The sequence below is a fragment of the Brassica oleracea genome, chromosome C2 (genome assembly GCF_000695525.1).
Source record: "Brassica oleracea var. oleracea cultivar TO1000 chromosome C2, BOL, whole genome shotgun sequence".
In the NCBI taxonomy this organism is placed as follows: Eukaryota; Viridiplantae; Streptophyta; class Magnoliopsida; order Brassicales; family Brassicaceae; genus Brassica; species Brassica oleracea.
In genome coordinates this window covers 38,429,511-38,442,114 of record NC_027749.1, presented here as the reverse complement: position 1 = coordinate 38,442,114, position 12,604 = coordinate 38,429,511, and the positions used below count along the sequence as shown (strand labels likewise).

The 12,604-nt window shown below is 33.4% G+C and overlaps 2 protein-coding genes and 1 pseudogene across 2 annotated transcripts; all 3 read left to right on the top strand.

Moving 5' to 3' along the window:
- Positions 1-4,343: 4,343 nt before the first annotated feature.
- On the top strand, positions 4,344-5,576 carry LOC106326586 (plasma membrane-associated cation-binding protein 2-like). The gene is made up of 3 exons (XM_013764521.1): positions 4,344-4,421; positions 5,196-5,417; positions 5,460-5,576. The coding sequence occupies exons 1-3, from the start codon at positions 4,344-4,346 to the stop codon at positions 5,574-5,576; spliced, it is 417 nt and encodes a 138-aa protein (XP_013619975.1).
- A 4,242-nt stretch (positions 5,577-9,818) lies between these two features.
- LOC106326087 (CASP-like protein 1B1) lies at positions 9,819-11,183 on the top strand. Its single transcript, XM_013764118.1, has 3 exons — positions 9,819-10,067; positions 10,164-10,287; positions 10,670-11,183. The coding sequence occupies exons 1-3, from the start codon at positions 9,856-9,858 to the stop codon at positions 10,928-10,930; spliced, it is 597 nt and encodes a 198-aa protein (XP_013619572.1). The 5' UTR covers positions 9,819-9,855; the 3' UTR covers positions 10,931-11,183.
- A 437-nt stretch (positions 11,184-11,620) lies between these two features.
- LOC106324170 overlaps positions 11,621-12,604 on the top strand; it is a 9,709-nt pseudogene continuing 8,725 nt past the window's right edge.

Here is a 12,604-nt window from a genome sequence, read left to right as displayed (position 1 = left end):
TTCTCTTTATAAAAAACGTAAAAATATTTTGACCAAAAAAAAAAAAAAACGTAAAAATATTTATTTAATTTTAATTATAAATTGAGTTTTGCTATTATTTTTAATAAAAATATTTAAAATAATAATTTTTATTATTATTAAATTACCCACGGATCTAGTGGATCACCCACGAATCCAGCAGATCACCTGCATGCACTGTTTTTAAAACTGGACCGACCCGATGGTTGGACCGGGTTTGACCATAAACTTGTTATATAGCCGGGTTAGTCTAGTAATTGGTTCGATCATGAACCGGCCACATAGCTGGATTATATTTCAAAGTTATTAAACCAATAAAAACCACTAAAACTATCAGAAATCTCTAAACCATCTATATAAACAAGAAACTAATTTATATTTATAATATTTTATGTTCAAAATTGATTTATATTTTAACTATGCATCATGTTTACTAATATTATTTTTATATTTACATACTAAAAAAATATTAAATTATATTATTGAACCAGGTTTGATCCGGTCGAGCCATATTAAACCATGACTTAAAATATTTCCGGTTCAGCTACCTGTCCGATTTTAAAAACACTTTCTGCAGGTCTAAGCGAGGTGGCTGCGGATTTTGTATTTTTTTTTTTCTTACGGATCAAACGGATCAAATTTTTTGAAACAAAAAATCATCCAATCCACTCAATCTGAAGATTGGCGGATCAAGCAGGACTGGTTTGACCAGCAACCCAAGCACTAATTGCAGGTGTCCATTGTTTCGTTCATTTTTCGTCAGACGTGTTGTCCATTGTTTTGTTCATCAATGACATACGGAGAACGAAACAAACCCATGTGCACTGTCATCATTACGACATATCTAAAAACCCTTTTCCGTAAAAGAACCTTGCAGTTAGTAAAAGTCTTAATAGAACCTAGAAATGTATTTCTACATTAACATAATATAGTTTATTACTATTACCCTAGAAGTGCTTTCACTGTATTTTCTCAAGAAAAAAACGTTTGTCGCTAAAGAGTTAGATTTCTTAACGTAATATAAGATACAGTCTCTTACTTTTTAATTAAAAAAAGTTAAGAAACGTCTTTTATATCTTTTATTTAAGAGACACTTCTTAGTTTTTTTAGTTAAAAACTAAGAGACCGTATCTTATATTACGTTAAAAGACCCAATCTAGGAGACCTACAGTAAACATGCTCTAAATTGATCTGTTTTATGTATACGTTCTTTTTTTTGGAATTTTAATATGCTAATTTGAATAATCTGTTTGGATAAACATTTTCGTCTGTAAGATGTCAATCATAAATATATGTTTTCTCTTTAATCTTCCTATACAATCAAACATAAAATACAAAAGTGCATACCATGTTGCGAAAGATTAGGATTTCATGCTTTGTCCTTAGATATTGAGGGTGGGATGTCTATCTTGAGAAAGTAATTAATTATGCTAAATAAAATAATCTATAGGGGATATAGATAGAAAATAATCCATTATATATTAAAAAAAAACTACAACAGTTGATGTAGCCACGTGTCATCACCACAATTATTATTCTTAGAATTATTAGAGAAATAGGTTGGTCCATTTAAATATTTAATAAGATTTTTATTAAACTAACTATAAATTAATTATTAATGTTCTTCATTATTTCCTTAAATAAAATTATGGAATTGTCCAATGTGGCTAAAATATATATGACAATCAATAATTTTGAACAATAAAGATTTGATTAAAATTAATCTATCATCTATCATTTTTTAATTTTAACTTATTAAAATAAATTAAACAACCACATTAACCCTAAAATAAATATTTATTTTTTTCGTATATGTTATATTATGAATTAAAAAAAAGGTTATAAATTACTAAAATTGTTAAAATTCTCACATTAAAAAAATTTGAGATCCATGGTTTAAAATTTTTGTTATGACAAAATACAAATGATTACAAAATCATAAAAGTAAGAAGTCCCATTCAATAAATATTAATATATATATATATATATATATATATATATTAATATCATTTAAATTAAACTGTATACCATATAAAAACTACATAAATATTTTAATTTTGAAATTTCTTTGAACATTTTTTTTGATAAAAGCTGTGTACAAACATTGACAACTTAATATTTAAATTTTAAATTTGCATTCATTTTTTTTTTTAAATTATAAATTACTAAAACTATTAAACATCACACAATGAAAATTTTGTTAGCAGTGATTTAATTTTTTTTTAAATAAAAATACAAATGATCAAAAAACAATATGAATAGAAATCTTTATTTAATAGATATCGATATTATAAATGTACTATATATCTATGTTAATATAATTTACATTTCAATTACATGTCATATAAAATAGAAAAAGTGTTTGTTTCTATTAATAAAATTTATTCATGTGTTCACATCAATTTAATTATATATATAAAATTATTCAATATAAATTTGTTATTTCATAATATATAAAAGAATATATAATAGGTAAAAATAATTTATATATAATGTTTACTGCGCGCAAGGCGAAGTTCTTAATCTAGTACTAATTAAATTTTTAAATGAAGACAAGTAATGAAAATAACAGCCACTAAGTTGACAAAATACCATAACCAATATATATACACACATTTAATTAAATTATGAATAAAATTTGTAGACAAATATAGCTTATAAAGTTTAATACTCCCTCCGTTTTATATTGTAAGTAGTTTTAGCAAAAAATGTTTGTTTCACAATATAAGTAGTTTTCATATTTCAATGCACATTTTCTCTTTATTGAATATTGTGTAACCAATCAAATAATGCTAGCTTTTTTATAATAGGTTGAGTTTATTAATTAAATAATAGTTTTTACAAAAGCAACAATTTCTTAATATTAGTGCTTTTAACTAAAATTATTTACAATATGAAATAGAGGGAGTATTAGATATGGACTACCTGATGCTTACAGATCCCCATGGCATGTCCCATTTTGTAAATTTGCCAACTGTAATTGCAATACCAGTGCCAGCCGGTAAATATCTTGTAAAATACGTATATGCCAATTCAACTGATCTGTACGTCTTCTCTTTGAGCCTGACTCGGTTTTGGAAGAAAACCGGGAACTCAAAATGATAAAAATACAAAAGTTCGGTTCATATTCTATACAGAGTTAATCAAATCTTGGAAGATAATAGAGAAAGTACGTAAAAAGATATATGTATATAATATACGTTTTCATTTAGACTGCGTAACTGGTTCGGGTTTACTATTGTTAACCGAACTTGCCGAGCATACAACAGAATCGGTCCTGGCGCCAACGGAGAAAAGGTATAGAACGATTTTAAATAGAAAGGGCAGATACGTCATTTAGATGAAAAGCATAGGGTGAATAGTAGATGATCCCTTCTATAATACGAACGGGGCCTCTTAAAAATCAGGCAAACAGCAACTTAATAGTTGGAGAACTAACCAAGAGCCTCAAGAAAATCATCTCAAGTAAGTATCATCAAGAACAAAAATATATATGAATTAGTGTATAGAAGCATTATCGATTATTTAGACGTGAAAGATACGTTTCTTATTGGGCAAATCTCCAAAATAGCACATTTCTAAGTTTATATCATAAAAATAACACTCGAAAACTAAAATGACCAAAATAGCACATTTTTAAGTTTATCCTTTGAAAATTTTAATTTTTTTTATTTTTCAAAATTTGAAATCTTATCCCCAAAACCTCATTTCTCAACTCTAAACCCTAAACCCTAAACTCTAAACCCTAAATCCTAAACCATAAACCCTAAACCCTAAACTCTAAACCCTAAATCCTAAACCATAAACCCTAAACCCTAAACTCTAAACCCTAAATCCTAAACCATAAACCCTAAACCCTAAACTCTAAACCCTAAATCCTAAACCATAAACCCTAAACCCTAAACTCTAAACCCTAAACCCTAAACCCTAAATCTTAAATCCTACCCTTTAACTCTAAACCCTAAGTTTGTGACTTTTGATAAAACATTAAGTGCTATTTTTGTGACTTTTGACCTTGAGTGCTAGTTTGGGAACAAAAACTTGATTTAGTGCTATTTTTGTCTTTTTCTCTTTCTTATTTTCTAATTTTGATATTTTGTTCAGAGTCTTTAGCAATTAAAACTAGGGAGCTCTATACATAAACCATAAATGTGTTGACATATGCGTATTACTGTATAAATTACAAAGGTAATCTTGTCTCGTTTTAATCGTTTACGTTAAAAGATTGGATCTTTTGTTTCCAGCATGTTCATCAGTTCATGTAACTATAAATATAGAAAAGTTTAGAATAATTTGTTTTTATGATTATTAAAGACACGAAAAGTATGGGTTACTGGAAATCAAGGGTTTTTCCAACAATAAAGAAATTGTTTGAGAAAAGCCCAACAAAGAAATCTGTTGCGGTTGTTGAGGCTAGCAAGAGCTTAACCTTCGATGATTCTAAGGTATTTAGATCTATAAATTAAAATTACATATTATACGTGTATGATTGTTGTGATTCTTTAATTTATTTTCAGGAAGCAATAAACAAGGAGATTGAGGAGAAGAGGACAGAACTGGAAGCCAAGGTCTGCTGTACTCAAGGTATTATTTCTCTTATAAATTTTACAATTAATCACTAGTGGTTACAAATTTCTCATCATTATAATGTGTATATATGTAGGCTTTGGTGAGGGAGCCTAAGGAGGATGGTTTAACGAAACACTCTGCCGAAGTGCACAAATTCCTCGAGGCACTTGTCGAAATTGGTACGTATTTCTATCTTTCTTAAAACCGGTTGAGTACGACATACTATTATTGTATGTTCACTAGGATTATCGGTTTTGATTTTTTGAAATGATTCAAGTTATCTAACCTGTCCTTTCTTGTGTTCGACCTTTATACAAAGTGGTAAAAAGTTGGATAGTGTTTATAGATACCCTAATGATCCGTATTGATGTTTGTTGGTATATTTTGAATACAAAAATTAGATGCATAAAAAAAATGAGCACTCTCATAAATTATATAAGAAATTCACACTCTCATAAACGTCACAATGTCCATCCATGGTTAGTATTTCATATAGGATATGCATTAATTTTCCTTTTATGTGATTTATAAATTTAGGATTCCCCGGATCAAAGGCTGCATGTGAAACTTCATCTACCGGTTCTGGACCAGTAACATTCATATTTGAGAAAGTATGTTTGTTTCTCCCGGCGGTGGAAAAGTCACGAGAGGTAGAAATTGTGGAGGAAGTCGTGAAAACTGATGAACCTTTCAAAGAAGAGGGAACTCCAAGTAGTGAAAAAGAGATAGAAATAGTTGAAGAGAAGAAAGAAGAGGTTAATCCGACATTTGTTCCTGTCCCCGCTGCTGCCGAGGAGAAGAAGCCAGCCGTGGAAGAGGAGAAGAAGGCGGTGGTGGAAGAGAAGAAGCCATCCACGGAAGAGGAGAAGAAGGCGATTGTGGAAGATAAGAAGCTAGTCGTGGAAGAGGAGAAGAAGCCAGCTGTGGAAGAGAAGAAGCCAATGGAGGAGGTCAAAAAAGAATTTGTTGCCTCAGTGCAAGTAGCTTAAACTCCACCCACTAAGGTCACAGAGGCTCCAGTGGTTGTAACTCCGGCCAAGGCTCCAGAAACTACTGCGGCTGCGACACAAAAAGCTTGAATTTTTTCATTATACATTTCTTTAAGAAAATATTGTTTGTCTTTGTGTCGATGATCTATTTTGTTTGTTTTATATATTTATTATCCATGTAATTTTCCTATACATTAATTTGTTTGCTTGAATTATCCATTTTATGATCACATTCTTATCTTTCTAGCAACGTTTTTTAAACTCTTTTTATTCATTTTAAATTCAGTTTCAGAGACTAAAAATCAAAATTTTAATTTAATTTTAGATTCTTGTTTTTAGTGTTCATTTATTAATTCACATGATCTGAGTAAAACTCTGAATGTGTGTTAAGGAGTTTAATCCAATGACTCAACTCACCCCAATTCAAACCATACCAAAAATCGCAAATTTAATCCAACATAATATAAATGAAACTATTCTTTCTAGTTCAACGAAAACGATTATGTCTTTTGAAATAAACTAAGGGATTTATTATTAGAGACAAGTTATGTCTATTATCAACTCATTGAGTAGACGAATTCGGTCCAGCAGTAAAAACGGTAATAGAAAATCAAATCAGCAAAAGAAATGAAAAATACCTAGCCAACTTCTTACAAATAGAGAGGAAATCGTTCTGAAAAAGGAACATTTACAAACACGGAAATCTATAGAAAATTAAAATGTATAGATTTATCGTCTTAAAACATTGGTGGTGATTGGTTCGACTGTTACTGAAAAACTTTAGCCGTAGAAGTTTAGCTGTAGGTAAGTCGGTTATAGTTGTAAAGTTGTTATTGTAGTTTTTTATGCAGAGACTTCTGCTGTAGTTAAATTTGTTGTAGCCGTAATTTATACACTGTAGATATTTTAAAATAAAATATTTGAACCATGTGATTTATATATGAAACAATTATTTTTATCAATTAAATAATTTATATTAATATTATTTTTATAAATTATCAAAGTTTACTATTATTTAAAATGTGAAATGCAAATAATATTTCTTTTATTCAAAATATTTTAATAATTTTAAAAACACCCAAAACTAAATCAAAATAGTTATAAATATTTTTATTTATGATTATCTAATTTATTTTATATTATAGATAGTTTTCCATTTTTTAGATTCTACAACCTATAAAAAGAGGATGTAGATTTTTTGCTTAAAATATACAAGAAAAGAAATTTTTTTTTTTTTTTTTTTTTGTTGTAGCTTTAAAAGTAAAGTTAAAGTATGATTGGTAAAAATTAATAGAAACTTGATGTAGGTTTTAACTTTTAAAAATAAAGATACTGCATCATTGGTAAAATTTAGTGATTTAAAATGAAATAAAGATAAAATATGGAGATAAAAGCTCATCTAATTATCACCGATGTTTGTTAGCTAATTTATTGTCTTTGGCACGATTTCATATACTTTATCTTATCAACTGTGATCCTTCTAATAAACCTATTTCAGATAATCTAACATCAGATCCGTGTTATAATCTCAGAATACATCAAATCCAGATTCAAAAATCAACATTTCTTCTCTTAATTAAAAAGAATATTGCGGAAGACATAAGATTGGTTAACGGAGAGTGCGATGTTGGGTGCAAACAATGTGGTTCCAAATGCTTTTGTTCTTTGCCGTAAGCAATTATCCGTAGCTACGGGTCTTTTCTCCACTACAAGAAAACACTAGGGAGGGTGTATTGAACTGTGAATTTTAAAGTGTTTTGGTATTGTTTTAAAATCAAATGTTATTCAACTAATGATTTCTAAAAAGATTTCAAATCAAGTGTTATTGAATATGACATTTATCTAAAGTAACTACAAATTATTTGCAATCCACTGTTATTTAATTAATAATTTATAAAAACTAAATCAAATCCACTGTTATTGAAAGACAAAACAATTTTAAAAAGAAAAAACTATGAAAATAACTCGAAACAAATTTTATCATCAATTTCAGTCAAAACTAACGTAATCCAAATCACAGCTCTATACATGTTATTTGGAAAGACCCAATATCAAATATAAATAATTGGCAAAAGAAAAATGATGATCTATTAGACTCCACCACCAGCTCTCCAAAACCAGTATCTACACCAGCATATTTCCCTCTCTAAACCTCTCTGTTGACTTGAATCTCGACGACGTCTCCGCACTTCTTTCACAAGTACGACAGTGACGACGAAGCTTCTGCCGTCTTCGTTGATTCCTTACACGGAAAGGTTTGCACCAGTGGCGAAAATGACGACAGTTCGTCTTTTTCTTGATATTGCGGCAAAAGATGATCAGGAAGTGCATCAAATGGATGTCCACAATGCATTTTTGCATAGTGATTTACAGGAAGAAGTATACATGAAACTGCCACCAGGGTTCAGAGACAAAGGAGAAACATGTGTGTCAACTCCAAAAGTCAATATATGGATTGAAATAAGCTCCCCGGTATTGGTTCGCAAAGCTTTCTCATACTCTCCGAGCGTATGGATGTAAGCAGTCACGGTCTGATCATTATTTCTTCGTATATCATAAGAAAGGAGTTCGGCTGCGTATACTGATTTATGTTGATGACTTGATAATCTTCGGCACGTCGCCTCAAGATATTCAACTATTTAAGGATTACTTATCAACATGTTTCAATATGAAAGATCTTGGACCAGTTAAGTATTTTTTTTGGGTTTGGAAGTCGCAAGGAGTAAGGAGGGCATCTATCTTTGCCAAAGGAAATATGCGTCTAATATAGTAGCTGAAGTTGGCCTTCTTGGATGTCGTCCCGCAGGATCTCCAATCGAGCAAAATCACAAGCTTGCGAACTCAGACAGTGTATATCTGGCTGATCCCGAAACATACCGACGCCTGGTGGGGCGTCTTATATATTTGGCAGCTACTCGACCTGATCTTGCATATTCTATTCATATTCTCTCACAGTTTATGAATAAACCGCGTGAGGACCATTGGCTGGCTGCATTCAAAGTGGTTCAATATCTGAAGGGAATGATAGGGCAAGGTATTTTACTACGTGCTGGTTCGCCAAGACACTTGACGGGATGGTGTGACTCAGATTGGGGAGGATGTCCACTGACCCGGCGTTCGCTTACGGGCTGGATAGTGCAGTTTGGTGATTCACCAATTTCTTGGAGAACGCAAAAACAAGATACAGTTTCTCGCTCTTCCGCAGATGCGGAATACAAAGCAAAGGCAGATTTGACAGCAAAACTTCAATGACTGAGGACTCTATTGTCTGAGTTCGACATTAGTCGTGAGAAGCAAATGACAATAATGTGTGATAGTAAATCAGCTATCTATATTAGTAACAAAGCAGTTTTTCATGAGAGAACTAAACATGTGGAATCGGATTGTCATTTCGTTCGTGAGGACATTATTAGAGGGTATGTGAAGCCATTTCATGTCGCCTCGAAAGATCAACGGGCTGATATACTAACGAAGGCATTGGGTAAGAAGGAGTTTGATGTTTTTCTTCACAAATTAGGCTTTAAAAATTTGTATGTTCCAACTTGAGGGGAGGTATTGGGATATGCTAAGATCCCATGTATTAAGATTGAGTCATATCTTTATTATGTAAACTTTCCTATAAACTCGAGATTGGCTTTGTATATATATGAGGGCTTGTTAACGCCTAAGGAATAAGAGAAACAGATTGAAACCTAAAGTTCACAAAATGTTTTAATGCATGAATGAAATGTTCTTTTACGATTAGTTCAATTGTTTCTGTCGTTTTGTTTATCAATGCATCTCCTTATAGAGCCTTTTCTAAATTCTAAACGTTTTTAGCCTTTCAAAAACAATCTTGTGGTATTCCATTTTGTAAGCAAAAAATTGCTTGAAGTGTACAAAAGCTAATGTGATTCATTAGAAATATTACACTATATTTAAATGAAAAAAATACAATCAAACAATCGTGTTTTAAATTTCATAGAAAAGAACGCAAATGAAAAGTCAAGAAGTCAATACTTGTTTAAGTTTTGGGTAGCTGAGATTGTCCCAAGAGTAAGTTAACTTGCCACATAACAAACAAACAAAATAAAAAGAGATAAGAAATCTAAGTTTTGATTTTTTTTGACTGAACCTTCACAACCACCAACACCTAAAATTAACCCTACAAAGTTAGATTGTCAGACAAAAGACCAAATACAGACACTCAAACTCACATATATATATATATATATATATACTCACACAAACACAACACTCTTTCACACATTACAACACAAAACAATTACCTCTTAAGCAAATGGCGGTTTCAAAGCTTGTATTGGCTGCTACAAGTACTAAAAGCTGCAAAGTACTCTTAGGGCTAAGAGTACTTGCCTTCTCGGCTACGCTATCTGCAGCCATTGTGATGGGATTGAACAAAGAGACAAAGACGTTTGTTGTGGGAAACGTTGGAAATACTCCGGTCAAAGCTACTTTCACCGCTAAGTTCCAACACACTCCAGCTTTCGTGTAAGCCATCATTGCTTTAAATTATAAATTTGAGATTTCAAATGTTAGTTGTTTGTAGACCAATCTTGTTGATGATTCTTGGCGTGGGGAAAATAGGTTCTTTGTAGTAGCTAATGCAATGGTGAGCTTCCACAACATGTTGATGATTGCTGTGCATCTATTTGGAGGGAAAATGGAGTTCACTAGTTTTCGTCTTCTCTCCGTCGCCATTCTCGACATGGTAAACATACATATCACATATGTACAATTATATGAATATATAATCTCCACATGATAAACATATACGTATGTACAGTTCTATGAATATATTCTCGAGATGGTAAATATATACATAGGTACACAAATGAATATGTTAATGTTTCTTAAAGTCCTTAGTTGTTAACGACTAGACCAACTAGTTGGAGAAGGTGGACTAGTAGATGTTAAATTTTTTTTAATTTAATATAGGTTCTAATATTATGCAAAATATAGTATGTTCATTTCATGAATTTGGAAACAATACTGGCATATCTTTGTCGAATATTAGTTTAGAAAAACTGCATTTTCCGAATTTTTGGCTGACTTGGCTTCTTCATGGCTCGTGCGCTAAACGTTAAACACAGCTGAATGTGACACTGATTTCGGCGGCAGCTAACGCGGCGGCGTTCATATCGGAAGTGGGGAAGAATGGGAACAAACACGCGAGATGGGACAAAATCTGTGATAGATTCGCCACTTACTGCGATCACGGCGCCGGAGCATTGATCGCCGCCTTCGCCGGTGTGGTCCTTATGCTCATTATCTCCGCCATCTCAATATCTCGTCTTGCTCACCCTAATAAATGCTCCTCCTCCACGGCCGCTACTCCCTCCGTCGTCCCCTGAAACCATCACCGCCTCAAAATTATACACACTCATGTCTTGTTCCCTTGTTTCCTTTCTTCTTTGCTTTTTTGAGTGTTTTAGTGTGTGTATACGTCGAGTGATTGTGAAAGCATGTAAGCATTTGTCTTGTCTATTACTCTGTTAGTAATCAAACTTTCTTCTTGTGCGTTGGTCCTTTTGTTTTGGGCTTTTTAAATATGATTAATGTGATGACCCTACTGTAATCCGGTTTGACATGTTGTACTTGATCACGTATCCAGTATCCGGCTGCTTCATCACATATATGATGTACTATTGGTATATACATAGAGCATAGTTACAAATAATTACGTCTGCGAAATCTTGATCCATGAAAGCACAACTAGTATACAATAATTTTTTGAATCTTGTGATAATTAGCTATTAATTATACAATACATTTTTGAATCTGATAATAGTTGGCTATGAACTTTGTAGATAAAAACTGTGAATGGCGATACATCTCTCAAGGTCATGCTCAAATCATGAAGCCTTAGTTCGAATAGTTTAGGTGAGTGGTAGAAACCCAACGTTAAAATGCCAACCTTTTTCTCCTTATCGAACACCTCTCTGCTCCAAACTCAAAATGGCCACTTATAAATAAAGCCCTCATAAAGCTCAAAACACACACACATTCACAAGGCAAGAGAGATCAAGAAACACCAAGCAACAATGTCAAAAGTCTCAAAGGCTTCTGCTCTCAGTTTGCTCTTCGCCGTCTTCTTCTTTGTAGAGGATGGATTTGACCATCCCACAAGGCCCGAGGAATAGAAAGGCCTGACCCGGATTAGGTAGAGCGACGGCTCGATCGGTCGGCTCAAGAGTCAGGTCTCTCGGCTTGACTCTTGAGTACTTTTAGTCAATCATCATCGACTGAAGTACATTCGGCTCAGCGGCTGCTCGGACGCCTACGGGCTTCTCGGCCCAGCAGAGGAGACCCACCAAGATGGCTTAAATTAGGTCAAGGACGAGGCATCAGGACGTCTATATAAGGGAAAGGGGAGACAACGAGAGAAGGATCCGAAATCACTGACTAACACTTGGCGGCTAGATTAGGGTTTTCACCTTTGCTTCATCTCGCCGTTAGTTGTACTTTTCCGGTAGCTCATCGAGCCACCGGCTTCCTTTCTGTCGCACTCTCTTCGTTTCCCTTGTAACCGACTGAACGTTTTTCTCCGACCATTAATAAGATGTCTTTGTTTAAACCCATATCTTATTTATTACCGTTTTCCGATCAAACAGTTGGCGCCCACCGTGGGACTACTAGCAAAGTAACGTCAGAACTATGGTCGTTAGCAACGACAGTTCTTCGTCAGGCGAGGAGCGCGAAGCTCTCGAGGTGACACCGGCTCCAGAGGTGACACCTACACCTACACCAGTAACTCCACTTCCTCATCCTGCATCTATGGAAACTATCCTGGCACGCCTCGCCCTACAAGAAGCGGCGCAGAAGGCGGCAGTTGACCAAATCACGGCGATAGCAAAGATCCTTGCTCCTCTCGCTGCAAACGTCGAAGCTTAAACGGCGCAGTATCGTCGACACCTGTTCGCCACAAAACGAACCACCGACTAAGCACCTATGCGAGATAACGATAACCAAAGCAACGGTAACGACACCAACGCGCACACCGCAAGCGAACTAGCCGCGTTGAAACA